This window comes from Lithobates pipiens, unplaced genomic scaffold, assembly GCF_037356315.1.
Source record: "Lithobates pipiens isolate NorthernLeopardFrog02 unplaced genomic scaffold, aLitPip1_a1.2 Scaffold_13, whole genome shotgun sequence".
NCBI lineage: Eukaryota > Metazoa > Chordata > Amphibia > Anura > Ranidae > Lithobates > Lithobates pipiens.
The window spans coordinates 523,006,026-523,032,105 of NW_027507718.1; the positions used below are offsets into that span (position 1 = coordinate 523,006,026).

General features: G+C 41.1%; 1 protein-coding gene across 1 annotated transcript; it reads left to right on the top strand.

The window, feature by feature from the left end:
* The first annotated feature begins 7,448 nt into the window (after nt 1-7,448).
* On the top strand, nt 7,449-25,598 carry LOC143975612 (vomeronasal type-2 receptor 26-like). The gene is made up of 3 exons (XM_077478090.1): nt 7,449-7,930; nt 15,532-15,823; nt 24,718-25,598. The coding sequence occupies exons 1-3, from the start codon at nt 7,584-7,586 to the stop codon at nt 25,045-25,047; spliced, it is 969 nt and encodes a 322-aa protein (XP_077334216.1). The 5' UTR covers nt 7,449-7,583; the 3' UTR covers nt 25,048-25,598.
* Nucleotides 25,599-26,080: the final 482 nt, after the last annotated feature.

Consider the following 26,080-nt stretch of genomic DNA (forward strand, 5'->3'; position numbering starts at 1 on the left):
GTCTTCCCTCTCTAGGCACAGTGAGTACCCACTAGGGGTGCCGGAGGGAGGGCCTTCCCCCCCATACAGAGGAATCAGTTGGGCGCCCTGGCGGTCCACGCGGCTCCGAGATCACGGACCTGGTTGTGTGATGTACTACGATACTTCTCTACATGCATATTTCCTCCTGTTTTGTACACAATGTCTTTTGTACCCGTTACTTGTTGTTGTAACCTGACCTGTTGTATCTCAATATGTATAAGTATATACATGTTTACTTGTTTAAACTCAATAAAAATTATTGCAATGAAAGTGGTCAGCCTTCGCACCACTAAGTGGTAATGAGTGACTAGAGTGGAACAAAATCCAAAATCAAAATTTATGAAACACAAATGCTGTGAAAAAGAGCCTGAGTGATATAAAGTGCAAATGCTAACTAAAAAAATGCAGCAGGACAAAATAGTGAACACAAACTATCAAATAATGGATATAGAGGGGTGGGTCCTGCGCAAATCGTGCCACTCAAATAAATACACAAATTCAAACTAATATAAATATGTGCATACATATAATGCCATGAAAAAAATATATAGTTCATAAAACAGCACGGGAAAAAATATAAAAAATGGAGAAGGGATCAGTGATAGAATAATGATAGAATGTCCGCTACTCAAGGCTCCCAGAACTCTCACCTTCAAACGAAGTGAATAAGCAAATCAAACACCAGGATTCTCTTATTTCATTCATTAATAATAGCCATCAGGAAATCCAAAGGAGGTGTGTAATGATACAATTCCCCCACTAGAGGGCCAGTCCCAGCTTATAGAATAGGTAATATGGATCTTCACTTCTATTCCACAGTGTATGGCTCAAAATAAGAGAGAGGAGGGGGAGAGAGAGAGAAACAGGAGACTTCCATAGTGTAGTAGTTTAAAAAACGGCAGGTAGATTTATTAAGAAGCAGTAAAGACTCTCACATTTAAATTGCAAAAAACAAACACAATCAGGAAGAGGGTGTAATGGTAACTTCCTGCCCGTCTTACTCTACTTCCGGTTCGTCCTATGGCCACTCCCTACGTGTTACGTCATGTGACTTCTTCATGGGGAGCTCTAGTTCTAGCTCTAGTTCTTTGCTGTTTGATCTGCAGCTGTTCCTGTATCCCAGCATTTGATCCTGTTGTTTGACCCGGCTTGCCTTTGACCTTGCTTGATCACTACCTACCTTGACCTCAGTTTGTTCTGGACTTTGCTCTGCCTGCTGATATCTGCCTGTACTCTGATGACTTTTTGCCTGCTGTCTGTGCCTGCATCTGCCCGTTTGTTACCGACCTGGCTTGCTCGACTATGCATCCAGTTGCTACTGCTGCTTCCATTATCTACCAACCAGGGATCCACTGTCTGCTATCTTCAATTCCAGCTTACTTTCCAGCTCTGGTGATGAACCTACCACTTGTTTCTTCACGCAGCCGAGAGATCATTCAGACACCTGAACCTCACGCACTTCTGCAAGCACTGTCGCAACATCAGTGGTTCTTGAGGCAGGGCTGTACAAGAGGCCTCCTTTTTGCACGTCAGGCTCAGCTATGAGGTACGTGACAGTTACGGTGTGAAGGCTTTTCCACCACTGTTTGACCGGGGCATATCATTTCTATTTTTAATAAGGATGAGCCGAACACCCCCCTGTTCAGTCTGCCCCAGAACCTGCAAACAGACCTAAACTTCATGTGAACTTTAGAACCCTATTAAAGTCTATGGGACTCGAACGTTCAAAATCTAAAGTGCTAATTTTAAATGCTAATATGCAAGTTACTGTCCTAAAAAGTGTTTGGGGACCTGGGTCCTGCCCCAGGGGACATGGATCTATAAAAAAATTTTTTTTAAAAACTGAAGTTTTTTCAGGAGCAGTGATTTTAATAATGATTAAAGTGAAACAATAAAAGTGTAATATTCCTTTAAATTTCATACCTGGGGGGTGTCTATAGTATGCCTGTGAAGAGGCGCATGTTTCCCATGCTTAGAACTGTCCCTGCACAAAGTGTAATTTCTGCAGGAAAAAAAGTCTTTTAAAATCACTTATGGCTATAATGAATTGTCAGCTCCCGTAATACAGAGAACACTCAGTGAGTGTTCTCTTTTTTTTCGGGAGCTGACAATTCATTCAGTCATAAAAAAAGAAAAAAAAAAGCGTGGGGTTCCCCTAAATTCAATTACCAGGCCCTTCAGGTCTGGTATGGATATTAAGGGGAACCCTGCGTCAAATTTAAAAAAGACCCCACCCCCCTCTGATGTAACAGAAACATGCATTACATCAGAGGGGGCGTGGTCACCCATACGTCATTGGGGAACCCCTGGCTTCCCTCACTAGCGTCAGAGAGGGCGGGGTCAGGGGACGGGTGGCCCCACCCTCCTAATATAAGAAACATCAGGTGTCGGGGGCCCCGCAGTGTCTCCTCAGTGGAGACAGAAGACGGATGCATGGATGGACTGCGCTGGACTGAAAATCACCCGTCGCTGGATCAGATCAGCCATCGCTGGACCCCGGAGAGATGATCATCCATCGCTGGATAGCAAGAGTGGATTACCACCACTGGAATCTTTTTTTTTATTTTTTTTTATTTTTAATAAAGGAATTTTTCAAAAGTGTGTTTATCTTATTTAACCATTTTTTACACTTTCTTTGTGAAATGGTAGGGGTACTTTTGTACCCCTTACCATTTCAAATGGGGGGGGCGGATCTGGGGGTCCCCTTGTTAAAGGGAGCTTCCAGATTCTGATAAGCCCCCCGCCCGCAGACCCCCACAACCACCGGCCAGGGTTGTGGGGATGAGGCCCTTGTCCCCATCAACATGCGGGCATGGTGCTTTGAGGGGCCACAGACCCTCAAAGCATCCTCCCAATGTTGAGGGCATGTGGCCTGGTATGGTTCAGGAGGGGGGCGCTCTCTCGTCCCCCCTCTTTTCCTGCGGCCTGCCAGGTTGCGTGCTCAGATAAAGGGTCTGGTATGGATTTTTAGGGGGACCCCACGTCAATTTTTTTTTTCAATTTGACGCGGGGTTCCCCTTAATATCCATACCAGACCTGAAGGGTCTAGTATGGATATTTAGAGGGACCCCACGTCAATTTTTTTTTTATTTGACGCGGGCTTCCCCTTAATATCCAGACTTGAAGGGCCTGGTAATTGAATTTAGGGGAACCCCACGCTTTTTTTATCAATGAATGAATTGTCAACTCCCGTAATACAAAGAACACTCATTGAGTGTTCTCTGTATTACGGGAGCCGACAATTCATTATAGCCGCGAGTGATTTTAAAATACTTTTTTTCCTGCAGAAATTACACTTTGTGCAGGGACAGTTCTAAGCATGGGAAACATGCGCCCCTTCACAGGCATACTATAGACACCCCCCAGGTGCGAAATTTAAAGGAATATTACACATTTATTGTTTCACTTTAATCATTATTAAAATCACTGCTCCTGAAAAAAACTTCAGGTTTTAAAACTTTTTTTTGCATTGATCCATGTCCTCTGGGGCAGGACTCAGGTCCCCAAACACTTTTTAGGACAGTAACTTGCATATTAGCCTTTAAAATTAGCACTTTAGATTTCTCCCATAGACTTACAGGGTGTTCCGGCTTTTCGAATTTGCCGCGAACAGCCCAAATTGTTCACTGTTCGCTGAACAGGCGAACAGGCAATGTTTGAGTCGAACATGAGTTCGACTCAAACTCGAAGCTCATCCCTAATTTTTAACAGTCAGGTCAATTCTTGCTTTTATCAACAGTACCTGTAAAGGGTTATGGTGTGAAGGCACCACCAACACCCAAAGCCCAATTTTTTCACAGCTGTTACTACCAAAGACTACAAAACAGACACCAGAATGTATTAGAAACAATCTCTAATCTTGTTCTGAGTGCACTAAATTGTAGCTTCATCGTACAGACTGGCCCAAGCTATTAATAAAATAAAGAAAGCTTGCAGGGAAAATGTCTTTTTTTTTTTTTTTGCTGTTTTTGCCTATATAAATTTAATTTTTGCTGCAGCAGCCACAGATGTGCCACTTTACAGGCAGACTAAGGGACAACCCCCCCCCCTTCTTTTACTTTAATCATCGGTAAATCCCTACTCATTTAAAAATTTGTTTTTTTACAAACTTTTTTTTCATTGATACATGTTTCCAGCCAGGGCAGTACTTGGCCCCCCCACCATACCCTTTGTATGCCCAATAACTTGCATCTAAGCCCTCAAAATGGGCACTTTTGATTTTTCCAGTTCGGGTCCCATAGACTTCAATGGGGTTTGTTATTCAGCTCTGAACTTTCACGATGTTTGAGAGTTCTAATGCGAACCAAACTGGGTCATTCAGCCCATTCCTATCCCCAATCAATCCAGGCTGGCAGGTGGATTTCCTCATCCATCACAAATAGTTGCAGAGGCAATGGGGGTTCCATTCAGAGGAATTCAAGGCTGCAGGTTCAGTGGAAAACTGGACAGACTAATTTCCAAGACTAGCGATCTAATTTCCAAGACCAGGGATCCCCTGGTATTTGTAGTCAATAACCTGGTGATGCCATGGAACCAGTTCCCCCTGATTTAAGTCTTCCCTCCAGCTTTACACCTGTTGTGCGGAGGGAATGCCAGTGATCTTAATTGTACTAGTTTGGCCCTGGAGAATGTGGAATTGCAATATTGTGAACATGTCAGTGGATGGTCCTTGGAAGTTTCCAACCTGCCCAAACCTCTTATAACAAGGTCTGGTCTTCCATCTTTCCTTACAATCCCTGGCTTTGATGGCATGACTATTGGAGTCAGAGTCTTGAATGATAGGTCAGTGTCTTGTGCATTCATCCCCCTTCTTTTGAGAGTCAGGAAAATGACTTCTAGGAAAATTTACCACAGGACCCGAAAATCCTTTGTGGCATGGTGCCATTCTCGCAATAATATTTTTATCCCTTACAGATTTTGTAAATTTGCCCACTTACAAAGAAATGACAGGTCTATACATTTTATCATGGGTGTATTTTAAATGATAGAGACAGAATATCAACCAAAAAATCCAGAACAAACAGATGATACAAATGTTATAAATTAGGTTTAAGTTCAGTGAGTAAAATAATTATTTGATCCCCAAGCAAAATATGATTTAGTACTTGGTGGAGAAACCTGTGTTGGCAAGCACAGATGTAAGATGGTATGTTCTGTCTCTATCCTTTAAAATACACCTATGATAAAAATTTATAGACCTTTAATTTCTTTGTAAGTGGGCAAACTTACAAAATCTTTAGGGGATCAAATAATTATATTCCCCACTGTATTTAGACTTTTCTCCAGTCAGTGTTTGATATGCTACTGGCCTAGAATACGATCAAGAGATGGATTTCAGCCTTTGCAGTCTTTTTTAGAGCCAATTTGGTACATTCTTCAGTTCTTTCTACCTAGAAGGTTGTTTTTTGCAAAAAAAGGTGTCAGAATTAGTGCCTCTTTCTTTCAGGGTTAATGGTACTTCATTATGACAATGTGGTTCTTCGATCGCAGCCATGGTTTTTTCCAAAGGCTGATTCAGTTTTCCATTTCATCCAGGACATTGTTTTACCATCTTTTTTCCACCTTTTTTTTTCCACCTTTTTTCCTAGGCCACCTAGGGGACAAGGTCTGACACATTTTTGATGCGGTTCAGGTTGTCCGGGGGTATCTGAAATTGACCGTTGCAGTCAGACAGTTGGACTCTCTATTTGTCCTTCCCCTGGAAAGAAGGGTGCCAAGGAAGCTTCTAAGTGCACTATTTCTTGTTGGATTTGTTAACTTACAGTATTTCTCAAGCTTATGGCTTGAAAGGAAAGGTACAATTTTTTGAGGTGATGGCTCATTCTACCAGGAGCATAGGTGCCTGTTGGGCTTTCCACCATCAATCCTCAGTGAATCAAGACTGTGGGCATGACTTTTGTTTGTTGCAGGCTGCTTTATATTTTTGTTTGACCTGGCACTGATTGCCATTTCTTCATCTTCATCATAGGAATTGTTTTAAGACATCCCTGTGAGTAAGGAATAACATATCTGCTCTGTGTTCCATGATGTACAATGAAGTAAACTGCCTGTAAAATCCAACTCTCCTTTCAGCCCCACATCCAATCACTTTCCAAAGCTTGCCGCCTCAACATTCCGCAACATCTCTAAACGACGTCCCTTTCTAACCAATGAAACCACAAAGCTCCTGTTTCACTACCTGGTTATCTCTCGCCTCGACTACTGCAACTCCCTCCTCATTGGTTCATCTTTAAATAGACTATCCCCCCTTTAGTCCATCATGAATGCTGCTGCCAGACTCATACACCTTACAAACCGCACAGTGTCTGCTACCCCTCTCTGCCAATCCCTCCATTGGCTGCCACTTGCCCAACGAATTAAATTCAAAATGCTACCACTTACTTACAAAGCCATCCACAACTCTGCCCCCAGCTACATCACTAGCCTAGTCTCAAAATATCAACCTAATCGCCCCCTTCGCTCCTCCCAAGACATCTTGCTCTATAGCTCCCTCATCCTCTCCTCCCATATCCGCCTAGAGGACTTCTCCCGAGCCTCGCCCATCCTCTGGAACTCACTACCCCAATCTGTCAGACTGTTTTCAAATGTATCCACTTTTAGGCGATCCATGAAAACTTTCCTCTTCAGAGAAGCCTATTCTGCCTCCATCTAACAACTTCACTATTGTCTCCATTAGCTCATCCCCCACAGCTATTACCCTTTTGTATAACTTGACCCTCCCTCCTAGATTGTAAGCTCTAACGAGCAGGGCCCTCTGATTCCCTTTGTATTAAATTTTATTGTATTGTATTGTATTGTAATGTCTACCCCAACATTGTAAAGCGCTGCATAAACTGTCGGCGCTATATAAATCCTGTATAATAATAATAATAATTTCTTGGAATACATCATAGCTCACAGAGATCCCTCCCCTCAATGTTGGTATGTATGATTTGCTAGAAAATCAAGGTACTTCCTGTATAGGAGGGGTTACCATATAGAAGATAACTTCCTGTCTTTTTTCCAGTGTCCAATCACCTGTAGGTGGCACAAAACACTATCAGTAAGAAAAAACATGGCTTGTAAAGATAAGTTGAAGATCCTTTATTTTATTTTTTTTTATTTTTTTTTTTATGTTTTTCAAAATTAACTTAGTTTAGGAATAAAAGGACTCATGCTCCTTTGATAAATTGTTTTGTTAGGTGTAGTTACAATAAAAATCAGTCTCTTTTTTACCATTCTTATTTGGCTTTAGTAAATCAATCCCCAATTAACTTATGTTTTCCTATTTCTTTCTCTTTTTTTTTCTTTCTTTGGTTTTATTTTTCTCTTAAGAAACTAGTTCACAAATAAAACTGCTTGTGTTTATTTAACACATTGCTTTATCAGGTGTAGCTATAATACAATTGTCTCTTTTTTTTACTATTCCTTCAAATTGTATTTCATATTATGCATTTCTCTAAGGAAAATCTCAGTTTAGATACAGAATAATGGATCTATATTCAGGATGATTAGAAAGGTGTCACGCTGAACTGTATAAAAGAGGGAGCCGAGAGAAGAGATAATAACACTGCAGTGCAGAGATGTCACCGATCCATGTGCTGCATCATAGCACAGAATATTATAGATTCTATGGGCTATTCTCATTAATAGAAGCTTCCTTATTGTCTATCATCGTAAAGATTAAAGCTATAGTTGAATTTCCTTTACATAAAGTCTTGCTTTATTGGATTGTCCTGTGGATGGTATTTTGCATACAAACCTCTTATAGCTCATCGTCGGTCTGTGATCTCAGGATAAAAAATGTAGATGAAGAATTTGGATTTTATCAAGAGGGTGATTTTCTCATCGGAGGAGTGTTCACTATACGCGCAGGTACTACAAATCTAAGGTTAACAAAATCGTACACCAAACCATTCTACTCTATAGAGTAAGTAATATTTTGAATTTGAATGCCAATTTAGATTTCTTTCCTATGAGAAATGCAGTTCATTAAATATTAGGTAGCTGTGTAATTATCAGGAAATTAAAGTATATTCAGTCGCAAAAACACAACCCCTTCATGACAAATTTTAACAACTGAACACGGTTCTGCAACTTTGATATTTGTTGGTAAAACTGTACATATCATAGCAACTACTTAGTTTATCCAGGTGAAATTAACCCCTTTTTTTCAGGACAAATTGGTCTTTCTATTGATGGTAAATGGTAATGAATATCTCCTGTTTTTTTTAGTTTATTTTATTTTTTGTTTTGTTTTTTGTTTGTTTTATTATCAAAGGAAAATTGACACAAAATAGTAAAAATATATATATATTTTCAATGTGGTTTAGAGCTGCAGCATTCTGGATAAAATGAGAATCACAATTTTTTTGCTTAGAATAAAGATCTCAATTTGTGGCGTAACGTCATCTTTCACATTATACAAAAAAAAACTGGGCTAACTTTACTGTTTATTTTTTCGTTTAATTGTTTAATTTTTTGTTTAATCACTGAAGTGTATAAGCAAAGAATTGCTTTAAAAGGCTGCTGTGCAAATATACAGTGTGACATAAAATATTTTGCCACAACCATCATTTTATTCTCTAGGGTCTCTGTTAAACATACATACATATATATAATGTTTGGGGGTTCTAAGTACAGTTCTAGTAAAACATACTGATGTTTAACTTGTAAGCAACAAATGTCAGACAAAGGCTTAGTCTTTAAAGCGGAAGTTCAGTCATTTTTTTCAACTTTCCATCTATTAAATCTTCTGCCCTTGTTGTTTTAACTTTGCATAGTAAAACTTTTTTTTTGTTTTTCTGCCAGTAAATACCTTACACAGCCCACTTCCAGGTTTCTTGTCTGATAAAAATCCTAGGATTAGGACATCATGCACATCTCTCTCTTTATCACTCTTGTGAGAGTTTGCCAGGAAGGGAGGGGGAATGAGTCATAAGAGGGCCAATGAGAGCTGCAGAGCTGGAGGTTTGTCTCTGTGTGTGTCTGTGTAAATCTAGGAAGCGAACAGGCAGCAGCTTCAGCTGCCACAGTTTAAATGGCTGCAACTAGACTCAGTGGAGGGAGATTTCTGAAGCATGTTTGGCAAGTACAGAATCAAAATATATGTATAAAATAATATGCAAAGTGGTTGGAGGGAAGCTTCCAAATGGCAAAGATGTTTTTATTACAAATTATGTGAGCAGACTGCAGTTCCTCAACTGACCTCTTTTATAGACCAAAGTTCATCCCTTTGATCTAAAAGAACCAAATGATACAATGTTTCTTTTTATCTCAGCGTTAAAACATGTTGGGTTAAACTTTGCAATTTTTTTTATTTTGTATTTTTTTTACAGTTGTTAGCTGTGAGCAGAAAATGTCTCTGCACTGAATCATGGAAATGTCAGATGAAGATCGTGAGGGGGTTAAATTGAGATTTTTTTATGATTAATTATGCAGTTCTAAATGATATTTCTTGACATATACTAAAACCTACCACCAAAGAAAAAATCTAAATATATTTTTCTGCTCCTGACAATTGCATCCTTATTACATATGTGTATGGTTGTTTTTACCTGTAGTAGGGCCAAAAAACAATAGTGCAGATTTTACTTTATTTCTAATCCTGCCCAAAACACACTGACAATGATACTATATTAAAAAAATTATTTTTTAAATCCTACATAATTTTTTATTTTTTTTTTGGCATGGCTGGACCTCGTTTGGGGTCTCCTCATGTGGTAAGTGTCCATTCATTATTATGTATGGTGGAGCACGGATGAGGGATCACTTGGAGAACTTTTGGACTGTGACTAAGCATGTGTGAAGCACCTGGGTCACCACCAGTATTTGGAATTGGGATTCCTCTGTCTATATCATTTACCAATTTTATGCCACATTTGAAGATTTTTGGTTTTGAATGAACATTATTTTAGTTTTTATGCTTTGCACAGAATAATTGTCACTTTAATTGAAAATATCCAATCTGTATACCTTAATTGCCACTTTATTGAATAATAACATTTATGGCTGCACATGTTCACAACTTTACATGTATATAGGGGATTTTCTTTTTTGCATTTATAGTACTTTATATTCTCATCAGTGTCCACTGACTGGAATGGTACCAGCTGATTAGAGAAAAGCCAATGTTGCACCAACATTCAAAAAGGGCCCAAAAATACATCCCTGGGAATTACAGACCAGTTAGCTTAACATCAATAGTATGTAAACTCTTGGAGGGGATGATAAGCGACTATATACAAGATTTTAGTAATGAGAATGGTATCATTAGCAGTAACCAGCATGGATTCATGAAGAATCGTTCTTGCCAAACCAAACTATTAACCTTCTATGAGGAGGTGAGTTGCCAGCTAGATAAAGGAAGGCCCCTAGACATGGTGTATCTGGATTTTCCAAAGCATTTGACAAAGTTCCCCATAAATATTTACAAAATTAGATCCATTGGCATGGACTATAGAGTGAGTACATTGATTGAAAACTGGCTACCAGGGGCGAGTTCAGAGGGTGGTGATAAATGGGGAGTACTCAGAATGGTCAGGGATGGGTAGTGGGGTCCCCCAGGGTTCTGTGCTGGGACCAATCCTGTTTAATTTGTTCATAAATGACCTGGAGGATGAGGTAGTTCAATCTCTGTATTTACAGACGATACTAAGCTAAGCAACACAATAACTTCTCCGCAGGATGTGGAAACCTTGCAAGAAGATCTGAACAAATTAATGGGGCTGGACAACTACATGGCAAATGAGGTTTCATGTAGAAAAATGTAAAATAATGCATTTGGGTGGCAAAAATAGGAATGCAATCTATACACTGGGGGGAGAACCTCTTGGGGAATCTAGAATGGAAAAGGACCTGGGGGTCTTAGTAGATGATAGGCTCAGCAATGGCATGCAATGCCAAGCTACTGCTAAGAAAGCAAACAGAATTTTGGCATTAAAAAGGGGATTAATTCCAGAGATAAAATTATAATTCTCCCGCTCTACAAGACTCTGGTCCGGCCACACCTGGAGTATGCTGTCCAGTTCTGGGCACCAGTCCTCAGGAAGGATGTACTGGAAATGGAACAAGTACAAAGAAGGGCAACGAAGCTAATAAAGAGTCTGGAGGATATTAGTTATGAGGAAAGGTTGCGAGCACTGAACTTATTCTCTCTGGAGAAGAGACGCTTGAGAGGGGATATGATTTCAATTTACAAAAACCGTACTGGTGACCCCACAATAGGGATAACACTTTTTTGCAGAATAGAGTTTAACAAGACACGTGGCCTCTCATTAAAATTGGAAGAAAAATTTAACCTTAAACTATGTAGAGGGTTCTTTACTGTAAGAGCGGGAAGGATGTGGAATTCCCTTCTACAGGTGGTGGTCTCAGCATGGAGCATCAATAGATTCAAGAAACTATTAGATAAGCACCTGAACGACTGCAACATACAGGGACATACAATGTAATACTGACATTTAATCACACACATAGGTTGCACTTGATGGATTTTTTTGTCTCTTTTTTGTCTTTTTTCAACCTCACTTACTATGTAACTGAGGGGGTTATTTACGAAAGGCAAATCCACTTTGCACTGAAAGTTCACTTGGAAGTGCAGTTGCTCTAAATCTAAGGCCGCGTACACACGGGCGGATTGTCTGCCCAACTTAGTCCGCTGAAACGTGTTTCAGCGGACAATCCGCTCGTGTGTGGGCTTCAGCGGACTTTTTCAGCGGACAGTCTGGCGGACTAAGTCTTTCGGAATTTCCGTAATTTTGTCCGTCCAAACTTGGTTTCAGTGGACAGTCCGCTCGTGAGTAGGCAAGTTGGACGGACTAAGTATGGCGCATGCTCAGAAAGGATTTACACGCCGAAGGTTGCATTGCAGTGTATTGGACGTCGAATTTCTAGTCCCGTCGTACGTGCTGTACACGTCATCGCGCAAGCTTTCGGCGGACTGTCTGCTCATCGTGTGTGGTCAAGTCCGTTCATTCAAAAGTAGGACAGATTGTCTGTCGGATTGTCTGACGAACTTAGTTGGCCAGACAATCCGCCCGTGTGTGCGCGGCCTAAGGGGTAGATCTGAAATGAGTGGAAGCTCTGCTGATTTTATCATCCAATCATGTGCAAGCTAAAATGCTGTTTTTTATTTTCCTTGCATGTCCCCCTCGGATCTACAGCGACTTTACTTCCAAGTGCACTTTCAGTGCAAAGTGGATTTTCCTTTTAATAAATAACCCCCCCCCCCCCCCCCCCATAGTGTATGCGCACTAAATAATTTTGATTATTTGAATACATGTTTTTTTGAGTATATTCACAGCACAGCACATTTTTTTGTTTGTTATGTTTTAGTATTGGAATATGCACAACATTGAGTGCAGATTATTTTCTTTACTTAATAAAATGCCGTCCATGACCTTTGACCCAAACCTTGAACAAAGCTCTACCCTGAAACTGACCTATATCAAATTCTGTGAGAAATTATGAGTAAAATTGGTGACAAACTATTTGGAAAAAAACAAAAACAAAAAAACAACTTGCCCCTTTAACCACTTGCTTACTGTGCACTTAAACCCCCTTCCTGCCCAGACCAATTGTCAGCTTTCAGTGCTCTCACTCTTTGAATGACAATTGCGTGGTCATGCTACAGTTTACCCAAATTAACTTTTTATCATTTTTTTCACATAGATAGAGCTTTCCTTTGGTGGTATTTCATTGCTGCTGGGTTTTTTATTTTTTGCTAAATAAAACAAAAAGAAATTAAAAAAAAAACTTTTTCATAGTTTGTTATAACATTTTGCAAACAGGTAATTTTTCTCCTTCACTGATGTGCACTGATAAGGCTGCACTTATGGACACTGATAGGCTGTGCTGATGGGCACTGATAGGCGGCACTGATGGGCACTGATAGGCAGCACTGATAGTCACTCATAAGGCGGCACTAATGGGCACTGATAGGTGACAATGATGAGCACTGATGAGGTGGCACTGATGGGTGGCACTGATGGGTGGCACTGATATGTGGCACTGAAGGGCACTGATGGGCACTGATGGGTGGACCTGATGGGCACTGGTAGGTGACACTGATAGGCAGCACTGATCTGTGGCCCTGATTATTGGACACTGATGGGCATTGATTGGCAGCACTGGTGGGTGGCATTATGGGCACTGGTAGGTGGCACTGTGGGTACTGATAAGTGGCACTGGTAGGTGGTACAGTGGGCACTAGCAGTCGACATTGGTGGGCATAGCCATGGCTTTCTGAGTGAGGGACTGATGTACCTCTGACAGAAGCCGGTCATCGGATTTTTTTTCTCCTCACATTGATAGCGCGAGGGGAAAAAAATACTGATTACCAAGCTTCTGTTTACATCACGTGATCAGCTGTCATTGGCTGACAGCTGATCACGTGGTAAGGGGTCAGGATCGACCCCTTACTTGGATCTGTGATCTGCCGAGTCTCATAGACTCGGTGATCACAGAGCGTACCGTGCGCGACCCTCTGGGACTGCGCTTGCGCTTGCTCAGGAGGTTGTCAAGGGATGTGGGCAGCGAGTAGTTAAGTGGATCCTCCACCTCAAAGCAAAATGATTGTTGGAAAATGTATGGCGCTACCACACAATCTAAAAAATAAAGCCATCAATGAAAAGAACTCAATCCATTTGATATGAATTAATAAAAAAAAGAATTATAAAGATATTTCATATTAACAATATATCTTTATAATTTTTTTATTAATTCACATCACATGGATTGAGTTCTTTTCACTGATGGCTTTATATTTTTTTTTGTGTGGTAGCACCATACCTTTTGGTGTCAGTGGGGGAAATAGTGCCCCATCATTGGTGTCAGTGGGATGAATCGTGCCCCATCATTGGTGTCAGTGGGAAAAACAGTGCCCAATCATTGGTGTCAGTGGGAAAAAACAGTGCCCAATCATTGATGTCAGTGAGAAGAACAGTGTCCCATCATTGGGGCCAGTGAAAGGAATAGTGCTCAATCACTGGTATCAGTGGAAGGAATAATAATAATAAAATTGTTGGAATGTTCCTGTAATGTGCAGCCGTTCTTTTCTTCCTATTGGTATTAGACATGTGTGCCGTCAATAAATTTGTTTAATTTCATTCCATTCTGTTTCGTATTAGCCGTTAATTCGTATTTCGTGTCCAAAATTAAGTTTGGAGCCGTACGAAATACGAATTTTCGTTAACTTTTCGTAACAATTAGGAACGTTCGTTATGATGAATTTATCATTGTGAGGGGCTCCCACCATCCCTGTGCTGTGCTCATTATGAGGGGCTCCCACCACTCCTGTGCTGTGCTGACTTCCTGGGTTTTTAACTTCATCATAACGAATAATCGTAATTAACGAACATTCTTATTTTGTCCGATTCTGAATCTCCCATGGACTACCAGTACCAGTCTCCCACTCCCATATTTAAAAAGGTAATTTTCCCAACCCTCACTCAGCAGCAGAAGAAAACCTCTGATAAGTCAACAAAACACCAGTCACATTTCCGTTGTAATGGAATTTGGATCCGAAATTCGTATACGAAATTTCGTATTTCGTACAAAATTCAGAAGCATAGCAATTCGTATTTCAGATCCTCCTGAATGTACGAATTTATGAAAATTCATATGAAACTAATCACACATGTCTAATTGGCATCAGTGGAATGAATAGTGCACCATCATTCGTGTCAGTGGGAAGAATAGTGCCCCATCATTGGTATCAGTGGAAGAAATAATGCTCCATTATTGGTACCAGTGGAATGAATAGTGCACCATCAGTGGTGTCAGTGGGAAGAATAGTGGTCTATAATTGGTATCAGTGGAAGAAATAATGCTCCATCATTGGTGTCAGTTGAAGGAATAGTGCTCCATCATTGGTGTCAGTTGAAGGAATAGTGCTCTATCATTGGTGTCAGGGGAAGGAATAGTGCTCCAATATTGTTATCAGTGGAAGGAATAGTGCTCCATCATTGTTGTCAGCGGAAGAAATATTGTTCCATCATTGGTGCCAGTGGAAAGAATAGTGCCCCATCATTGCTATCAGTAGTAGGAATAGTGTCTCATCATTGTTATCAGTGCGAGGAATAGTGTCCTATCATTAGGATCAGTGGGACGAATAGAGCCCCATCATTGGGATCCGTGGGAGGAATAGTCCACACCATTGGGATCAGTGGGAGGAATAGTGGCCCATCATTGGGATCAGTGGAAATAATGGTGCTCCTTTATTGTTATCAATGGGAGGAATAGTGACCCGAGTCCCGAATAAAGGCCAGCAAAGGGTCATATTCAGCCTGCAGCCCATAGTTTGGTGGTCCCATGAGTTAAAAAACAAACAAAGAGCACTTAGGCACTATCACATGTTCTTCTATTCGGAAATCATATACTAAAGGTGAATTTATTTACTGATTGCTGTGTCACATTCAACTGTGAAAATAAATCCCTGTTGGTCAATGAAATTTTACATTTAAAGTATAGGTCAACTTTACAATCTCATAGATTCCCCTTCTTGTGAAAAACATTTTACTGTCCCCACAGTGACGATCTGCGATCAATCTTAAATATTTTGGTGTTTCGTTTTGCTATACACAAAATTAACCAGAATACAGGAATTTTACCCAATATTACATTGGGGTATCATATCACTGACTCATCTTTAGATACCGGTGTGGCTGTAAGAAATGTTCTAAAAATTTTATCTGGACCACAAAGGACAGTCCCTAATTTCTCATGTTCTGCAAAATCCAAGTTGGTGGGTTTTATTGGAGATCATTATTCAGTGACAACATTTCCAATGGCACAAATACTGGGAGTCTACGGATATACACAGGTAAGTGTGTTTATTATATGTATATCCTCATGTCGCACCATACAACAAATTAGAAAATGTAAAGTCTCTAGCCAAGTTTTTCTTTTAACTTTAATTGTTATGAGCCAGTATCATTTATCCTTTTCCTAACCAAGAATTCTCCTCTTGATTGGAATAATGAATAAGGAGTAAGGCTGGGTTCTCATAGGTGCGAGTTGGATGCGGGTTTCCCCAGGACATGTGAGTGTGGCCGGCTCTCAATAGAGCCAGTTCACACATGTTCAGGGGCGGCCATGGTCCGAATTTTAAAAAAAGTGTTAGTCTTCAGGTCCGGTTCAGGTGTAAATTCAAAAATGTGGACCTGAAACGCACCTGTACCGGTAAACAGAAATGCACCAGACCCCATACGGTGAACCGCAGCCACACATATGTGAACCTGGCCTTAAAGTGATAGAAGATGACAGTAGGGGAACTTTACTAAAACTAGAGAACTCAGAATCTGGTGCAGCTGTGCATGGTAGCCAATTAGCTTCTAACTTTAGCTTGTTCAATGAAGCTTTGACAATAAGATCTTTATACCCTGCTGTGTCAGTAAAAGATGGTATGAAATGTTTTAAGCTCTAGGTGCCTATTTATAAAAACAATTCTCACTGTAAATGCCCTAAGTATTGAGTATAATATGTTTATTTCCTAGGATCGTAAGTTCCATCTAGTGGACATAATACGGTGACGACGGTCATCGTGATTGATGATGGATCTTAACCGGGTGACATTCACCTAGGTCAGACCAGGATCTGAGGGCCCCCTTGTTAAAGGGGGCTTCCAGATTTTGATAATCCCCCTGTCCACAGACCCCCACAACCACTGGGCAGGGTTGTGGGTAAGAGGCCCTTGTCCCTATATTGATTGTCTCCCTGCCCCAAAGTACCCCCACCCAATGTTGAGGGCATGTGGCCTGGTATGACTCAGGAGGGTCAGGGACCCCATGCTATTTTTAATGTTTTTTTGGCATGGTGGTTCCCCTCCAAATTGGCAGTTTCAGGATCGCATGTGAAACCCTTCTGTGGATCTTTTGGAGTGAAACAAAATTGTGAGGTGACTAGCCCCGCATTCAGCTGTGTAGCCAGATCTATGTTCCTCAGAAGTGCTGTCTGTGTCTGGTGCCTGCCCCCCAGATGTGAGTGGATCCATGAAGCTTTGACACCACATTTTCAAGGCAATGTTTTCAAAATTTTTGGAATTTATCTGTGAATTTCCTCATAAGTTGTGTGTTACATCTCCTCTCGGATGGGCTTCAAGTGTGCATTCTAGTGGCTATTGTGGAAGGAAAAGTTAAATGTCTACATTCAAGGGTATGATGCATAATGCTGAACATGTGAAGTGGGTAGAGCTCCCATGGGGGGCCATCTTTGGTTTGGGCAAGCATTCTTCCAGTGGCCATCTGTAAGTTACCTGTTCAAAGAGGAACCAAACCAAAGTTCAAACCCAGGCACATTACAGCCCCCCCCCCCCCCCATGAACCCCTCTGAGAGCCTAGCGGGGCTTAGTGAGACAGGCTGTGTAAAAGTCCTGAATGAGGGCAGGAGCATGTAAATCTCTAGCGGGAACCCAAGATCGATCAGTCACAGGGTATCCCTTCCAGTGAACAAGGTATTGTATACCACAGCCCCGCCTTCTAGAATCCAGGATCTTAGATATCTATACTCATACTCATGCTGCCCATCCACAAGAACAGGAGGAGGTGGTGGTTATGGTCTTGAGTGCCGGTTAAAGACTGCCTTTTTGAAAAGAGAAACATGGAAAACTGGGTGCATCCGGAGAGAAGGAAGCAATTTCAAGTGATTACAGATTGACCCAATACAAAAAATGATCCTGAAGGGACCGATAAATCATGGGCCCAACTTAAAAGAAGGTTGCTTCAGTCTCATATACTTAGCAGATAGTCACACTCCGTCTCCCACTGCATAGTAAACCATGTCTTTGTTTATCAGAATAAAGTTTATATTTGCCTGCTGTCTTTTGTAGAAGTAGGTGACTTTTTTTCCAGTGCAGTAAGATGTCTTTTACTTGTAGGTCTGCTGCTGGTACCCGAAAAGGAGGCTGCAGCACAGGAAAAGTATGTGGGTTAGACTGTAACAAATTAACATAGTGCCAAAAGTAGGTCTCAAGAGTCTGGTTCATAAGTTCGGTTTGACCGTCAGTTTGTGGGTGTTGGGAGGGTGACAATGTAACTTTTTACATAAAGCTCTCCAGAATTGGGAAATTAACTGGGAACCCCGATCAGACATGATGTTGGTAGGTATCCTATGATGTTTTACAATATGGGAAAGAAAGAGGGAAAACAGTTCTTCGGCTGTAGGCAGTCCAGAAAGTGGCACAAAGAGGGTCATTTACTATGATCAAAATTGTGATCGTTCCAGCAGATTTGGGAAGTGATAAAGTTCATGGTAAAGTGGTTGTAGCAGGCGGGTGGGTATTTTGCAAGTCTTATTAGCATCACAAGTTAGACAAGCGACTATGTAATCAGTAGCATCCTTCTTCAACCCTAGCCAACAAACATGATGCTCCATTCTTTAAAGTTATAGTGATGGCCAGACAGTACTCCATCATGAGCCCAGAGAAGTATAGCCTTCCTGAGACTAGGAGAGACAAATAGATGACCCAATGGTACTTTCAGACCTCGAGGAACACGATTCTGGGCTTCATTTAACTTTTGTGAAAGGTCTGTAGATGTCTGTATCACAATCTTATGAGGTGGAATTATCTACTGTTCGGTGGGCTGAATTATTTCGGAAGTTTCAAATTGTTTGGACAGAGCATCAGTTTTTATTGCTCTTGTGTCCTGGAACATAAGAAAGGATAACGTTGAAATAGAAAAGAAAAGAGCACATCGAGCTTGATTTGAATTCAGATGTTTAGCTGTCTAGAGATTAGGGATGGGTGAACGGTTCAGCCTGAGCATGAATTTGGGCCAAACATTTGTTCCCCGACTAGGGATGAGCGCACCAGAATATACAAACAGGCAAAAAATGTGTTCGAACACGCGAACACTGTTAAAGTCTATGGGACACGAACATGAATAAACAAAAGTGCTCTATTTACAGGCTTATATGCATGGTATTGTCATAAAAAGTGTTTGGGGACCTGGGTCCTGCCCCAGGGGACATGGATCAATGCAAAAAAAAGTTTTAAAAACTTCAATTTTTTCAGGAGCAGTGATTTTAATAATGCTTAAAGTGAAACAATAAAAGTGTAATATTGCTTTAAATTTCGTACCTGGGGGGTGTCTATAGTATGCCTGTAAAGGGGCGCATGTTTCCTATGTTTAGAACAGTCTAACAGCAAAATTACATTTCTAAAGGAAAAAAAAGTCATTTAAAACTACTCGCGGCTACAATGAATTGTCGGTCCGCAATACACATAAAAGTTTGATTGATAAAAAAGGCATTGGGATTTCCCCACAGGGGAACCCTGAACCGAGATTTTAAAATATGTGTGGGGGTCCCCCTAAATTCCATGCCAGGCCCTTCAAGTCTGGTATGGATATTAATATATTTATTTTATTAATATTAATATCTGGTATGGATATTAAGTGGAACCCCGCGCCAAAAATAAAAAAAAAATGGCGTGGGGGTCCCCCTCAAAATCCATACCAGACCTGAAGTCTGGTATGGATTTTAAGGGCAACCCCGCACCAAAAATTAAAAAAATATGGTGTGGGGTCCCCCCAAAAATCCGTACTGGACCCTTAATTCTAAGGGCCCACTATATGGCTGGACTGAAGCCACCGAAAGTAACTGTGACACGTTCGACCAGTAGCATCTGGACATTGTGAATATCATGGGCACCTTATTCAGAGATGTTAGCCAACATTATAGGCAGGTCACCAAATCTACTTATGGCATGTTTTTTCAGCACTACTGGGCTTAGTAGTCCTCACTACAGATGTCTTTATCGGGAAGCCAGTAGCTTACTTACTTTCTTATATGATAGGATTTGCTGAAGCTTTCCAACCTGGTATATAGTCACGTGCATGCTGCTGAGTTGGTGCCAGGAAAACTGAGAATTGTAATCACTGTAATTTTACTGCTGGGCACTAGTCAATGGCAGCATACTAAACCCATTCAGTTAATTCCTAATGATGTACAGGGAATGGGCTGTTGGGTGGGTGTTAACCCTTTATAGCTTTGCACTGGCCCGGTAGGTGGAAGTAGGCAGGGCTACTACCAAATGTATGCTGCAATACATTGGTGCCAGGAAAGGAAAATTACGGTATGTGATACAATTTTCCATTTCCTTTCCTTATCTCCATTGGAACTGACCAGGTCTGAAAACACTTCTTGAGACAGGTATTTTTTGCACTTATTGAACAGATATAACAATTTACTTTCAAAAGTAAATTTAACCAATTGCTTACTGGGCACACATACCCTCTCTGTGCCCAGGCCAATTTTCAGCTTTCAGCTCTGTCACATTTTGAATGATGGGTAATGCAACACTGTACCCATATGAAATTTGTATCATTCTTTTCACACAAATGCATCTTTCTTTTGGTGGTATTTAATCACCACTTTGCTAAGCAAACAAAAAATGACTGAACATTTTGGGGAATAAAACAAAGCGATTTTCATAATTTTTATAAAATCTAGCAAACTGGTAATTTTTCTCCTTCATTGATGTGCGCTAATAGGCTGCACTGATAGCCACTGATAGGTGACACTGATGGGCACTGATGAGGCGACACTGGTGGGCACTGATCAGGAGGCACTGATGAGGCTGCACTGATAGATGGCACTGATGGGCACTGATAGGTGGCACTGATAGGTAGCACTGATAGGTGGCACTGATAGGCACTGATAGGTGGAATTTATAGGCAGCACTGATAGATGGCAGTAATGATGAGGCATTGGTGGGTACTGATTGACAGCACTAATAAGTGGCACTGGTGGACACTGGTATGTGGCACTGGTTAGCAGTAGTGATGGACACTGGTAGGTGGCACTGGTAGGAACTGGTGAGCAGCATTGGTGGTCAGGTTTTTTTCTCCTCACACTGACAGCTGATTATCATCAGGTGATCAGCTGTCATTTGGCTGACAGCTGATCACATGGTAAAGTGCCGAGATCGGGCCTTTACTCCAATCTGTGATCAGCCTAGTCCCTAGGACTCGGGCATCACAGAAACGCCACCCACCCGCTGCAAGGGTGTGCGGCGGCGCAAGCACAGGAGGATATCCAGGTATGCCTTCCCAGCATTTTAAGCCTGCACTGTAGCCATCTTTTGACTATAGTGTGGGCACCAAGAGGTTATTAGTATAGACCTTAAGTGAGAAATAAATACAATTTAACTGTTAGTCATGATCTTGGTACTGTCCCTTAAAGTTGTCTCTACAGCCACCCGTTTACTTTTAAAGTACTGTGAATGGCTGAAAATGGCTGCTCATCCCCCCACAAACCACTCATTTTCAGTGGTTTATGGGCAATCCAAGTATGGCCTGTGCCTAATTAGCTGCTTTAGAGGGCAGGGGAGACATTGAGGGTCTAATAGAGCCCTGCCTCCATATAGAGTACTTTTCAAAACGATCACATAGGAGCTTATGCTAATAAATAGCAAGGTCCTACCAGGTTTGGCACGCATTTTGCAAATGGTTAGTGTAGGGCAGGGGTCTCAAACTGGTGGCCCTCCAGCTGTTGCGGAATTACAAGTCCCATCATACCTCTGCCTGAGGGAGTCATGCTTGAAACTGTCAGCCTTGCAATCCCTCATGGGACTTCTAGTTTCTCAACAGCTGGAGGGCTGCCAGTTTGAGACCCCTGGTGTAGGGAGATGAACCCCATCTGGCACAAAGTACTAAAACAAACACATTTTTGGGCAGTGCACACGTCTAGCAAACAGACATTATTTTCCAAAAAAGCAAAAAAAACAGCTTTTTTCAGCATAAAACAAAACAGTTACATAGTAGGTGAGGTCAAAAAAAGACAGTTCATCAAGTCCAACCTATGCGTGTGATTATTTGTCAGTATTACATTGTATATCCCTGTATGTTGTGTTCATTCAGGTCTAATCGTTTTATTAAAACTATCAATGCCCCCCGCTGAGACCACCACCTGTGGAAGGGAATTCCACATCCTTGCCGCTCTTACAGTAAAACCTCTTTTCTTCTCATTTTAATTTTTAAACTCACTTTCATGAAATTTTTTTATCCCTATTGTGGGGTCACCAGTATGGTATTTGTAAATTGTAAATTGTAAATTGAAATCATATCCCCTCTCCATCGTTTCTTTTCCAGAGAGAATAAGTTCAGTTCTCGCAACCTTTCCTCATAACTAATATCCTCCAGACCCTTTATTATCTTTGTAGCCCTTATTTGTACTCGCTCCATTCCCACTACATCCTTCCTGAGGACTGGTGCCCAGAACTGGGACAACATACTCTAGGTGCAGCTGGACCAGATTCTTGTAGAGCGGGAGAATTATTGCTTTATCCCTGGAGTTAATCGCCTTTATAAAGCATGCCAATATTCTGCTTGCTTTGTTAGCAGCAGCTTGGCATTGCATGCCATTGCTGAGCCTTTCATCTACTAGAACCCCCAGGACCTTTTCCATCCTTATCCCCCAGAGGTTCTCCCCCCAGTGTATGGATTGCATTCATGTTTTTGCCACCCAAATGCATTATTTTACATTTTTCTACAGTAAACCTAATTTGCTATGTAGTTGCCCACCCCATTAATTTGTTCATATCTTATTGCAAGGTTTCCACATCCTACGGAGAAGTTATTGCCCTGCTTAGCTTAGTATTGTCTGCAAATACAGAGATTGGTACATCCTCCAGGTAATTTATGAACAAATTAAATAGGATTGGTCCCAGCACAGAACCCTGTGGGACCCACTACCCACCCCTGCCCATTCCAATTACTCCCCAATTATCACCACCCTCTGAACTCACACTTTTAGCCAGTTTTCAATCCATGTACTCACCCTATGGTCCATGCCAACGGTCCTTACTTTGAACAGTAAACGTTTATGAGGAACTGTGTCAAATGCTTTTGCAGAATCCAGATACACCACGTCTACGGGCCTTCCTTTATCTAGCTGGCTACTCACCTCCTCATAGAAGGTTAGTAGATCGGTTTGGCAAGAACGATTCTTCATAAATCCATGCTGATTACTGCTAATGATACCATTTTCATTACTAAAATCCTGTATATAGTCCCTTATCATCCCCTCCAAGAGATCAAATACTATTGAAGTTAGGCTAACTGGTCTGTAATTCCCAGGTATGTGTTTTGGGCTCTCTTTAAATATTGGTGCTACATTGACTTTTCTCCAATCCGCTGGTACCATTCCAGTCAGAAGACTGTCAGTAAAAATTAGGAACAATGGTCTGGCAATTACTTGACTGAGTTCCCTAAGTACCCTCGGGTGCAAGCCATCCGGTCCCAGTGATTTATTAATGTTAAGTTTCCCAAGTCTAATTCTAACTCTGTCCTCTGTTAGCCATGGAGGTGATTCCTGTGATGTTTCATGAGGATAAACACTGCAGTTTTGGTTACTGAAGCCCCCCGATTCCCGTGTGAAGACTGAGGAGAAGAACAAATTCAATACTTTCGCCATTTCCCCATTCTTTGTAACCAGATGTCCCTCCTCATTCGTTGTGGGGCCAATATGGTCTGTCCTCCCTTTTTTACTGTTTACATACTTAAATAATTTCTTGGGATTTTTTTTGCTCTCCTCCACTATGTGTCTTTTGTGTTCTAAATTACCCGCCCTAATTGCACCCTTACATTTCTTGTTGCATTCTTTATAAAGTCTGAATGCTGATGATGATCCCTCAACCTTGTATTTTTTGAAGGCCTTCTCTTTTGGTTTTATATGCATTTTTACATTGGAGTTAATCCATCCAGGACTTTTGTTCGCTCTTTTAAATGTATTACCCAATGGGATGCACTGGCTAATGCCCGTATTTAATATGCTCTTAAAGCAAACCCATCTCTTTGTCTTTATCGACCTTGCTTTGTGCACTGTTCATGACTAAGCAACAATGATGCTGTGAAACGCTTCAGCTGTTTGTCCTGCTTCTGTTGTCACCTGAACGTTGACTATTCATTACAATAAAGGCTTTTTTCGAAGGGCAGCTGTCCAGAATCCATTTCTTCAATATTGCTCGTGCTGAGCCTGCACCTAGCTTCCACTTTGAGGAGGGTGTTTTCTTTAGTACACCATCTGGAGCGGTTCACGCTTTTGGTGCCCAGTCATGTTGGAACAGAAAGAGGTCATCCCCAAACAGTTTTCAAAAATGTGGGAGCATGATATTGTCCAAAAAGTCTTGGTATGCTGACACCTTAAGTGTTCCCTTCACTGGAACTAGGGGGCCAAGCCCAACCCCTGAAAAATAACCCCACACCATAATCCCCCCTCCACCAAATGATTTGGACCAGTGCACAAAGTAAGATCCATAAAGACATGAATGAGCATGAATTTGGGGTAGAGGAACTTGGCTGGCCTGCCCTCAACCAGATAGAACACTTTTGGGAAGAATTAGACCAGAGACTGCAAGCTAGGCCTTCTAGTCCTACATCAGTGCCTGACCTCTCAAATGCGCATCTGGAAGAATGGTCAAACATTCCCATAGACACACTCCGAAATCTCGTAGACGGCCTTCCCAGAAGAGATGAAGCTGTTATAGCTTCAAAGGATGGGCCAACTCAGTATTGAAGTAAGACTGAGATGCCATTAAAGTTCATGTGCGTGTAAAGGCAGGTGACCCAATACTCTTGACAATATAGTGTATCTTCTATCCAAGACCTATCTCTGTACACAGGCTAGCATGGTATTTCACCTTTTTTTTGCAATTAAATATTTCTAAAATATGGCCTAAAGAGAATTAAACAAAAATACAATTATTTTGATTCACAGATCAGTTATGGAGCTACAGACTACTCTCTTACAGATAGAGCTCTTTATCCTCATGTTTTCCGTACAGTTCAGAATAACCATGCCTATTTGTCGGCTATCGTTAAGTTGATGAAACATTTTGGCTGGACCTGGGTTGGAATATTCACAACAAAGGATGATGCCGGTGAGAAAGAAACATACACTTTAACAAAGTATATGAATAGCAATGGAATCTGCGTTGAGTATAACATTTTATTTGGACTAGGCACGGTAAATGAAGATAAGTCAGTTGAAAAAATTGTCCAGGAAAACATTGCTATTATTCAAAATCTACTTCGAAAGTCATCGTAGTGTGTGGATCTTATGTCTATATCAATGCCGTTTTCGCTCTTTATGTTGGTGCTATTTATGATAAAACATTTATTTTTCCTCCTGTTTGGGTTTCCAGCTCTTCAGTACATTTGTTGGCAATGGTTGGCATTAATGGTAGTTTGGCGGTGGAATTATACCCGCTGTTTTTTCCAGATAAAGAGCATTTCTTTGATGGGATCGACAAGATGAATAGCACAAATAATTCACCAGGTTCCAAATATTTTTTAACTATTGCAAAGTGCTTGTCTGCAAACAAAGGAAAAAGGGAAATAGCATGCAGAATACAATATAATTATTCAGTGCATCATGAATACTACCCAAATATAGACAGATTTCTGAATCAAGGGGTCTCACCACGCATTTACTACGCAGTAGAAGCCTTGGCTAAAGCAATTCATAATATGCTTCTATTCATTGATGTAAAATCTGATGCTAAGCAAAATCATTATTTTAAACATGAGGTAGAGTACACTGGATTACACTCCTTGGATTATGCAAAGTAATAATGATATCACTCCTAGAGTGGAGATTGTTCAAATATCAAAGTACTGATGTGCTCAATTTGAATACCCAATCATGTGCAGGGGAATAAACAAAGTCTTACCGATGGTACTGGGTCCCAGCCCACACAACTCATGCTTTCCCAGGGAGTACTGATAGGTGTTTCCAACTGTGGACAGCGGGGGGGGGGGGGGGATGTCTAACATACCTGCCCAAGACTGGTGGGATTCTGGTCTAGGGTTTTTGGTTTACTTCAGACCCTTTTTCATCTAAAAGTCTGTAGGGACGCTAAGTTAGCCCTATTACATTGTCCAATACCTGGTTTATACGCTCCACAGCAGAAGCTGGTCAATAAACCGCTTTATGGCGGCTTAATGGCATATAGCTATATCCTGGAAGACCCAATGCTTAGCTTTCCAGGGGGAATGGCTGCTGTGTTGCTTCAGGAACGAATGTCCAGTATTGTGAATGACTCACATGCCAAATTTCTCAAAATTTGGGAACCATGGAT

What these genes read in the sequence shown, in the direction of transcription:
- LOC143975612 (XM_077478090.1), top strand. Translation starts at nt 7,584, where the DNA reads ATGTCACCGATCCATGTGCTGCATCATAGCACAGAATATTATAGATTC. An exon ending in AAACCATTCTACTCTATAGA is followed by an intron (nt 7,931 to 15,531) that starts GTAAGTAATATT and finishes CTGTCCCCACAG; the next exon opens with TGACGATCTGCGATCAATCT. An exon ending in GAGTCTACGGATATACACAG is followed by an intron (nt 15,824 to 24,717) that starts GTAAGTGTGTTT and finishes TTTGATTCACAG; the next exon opens with ATCAGTTATGGAGCTACAGA.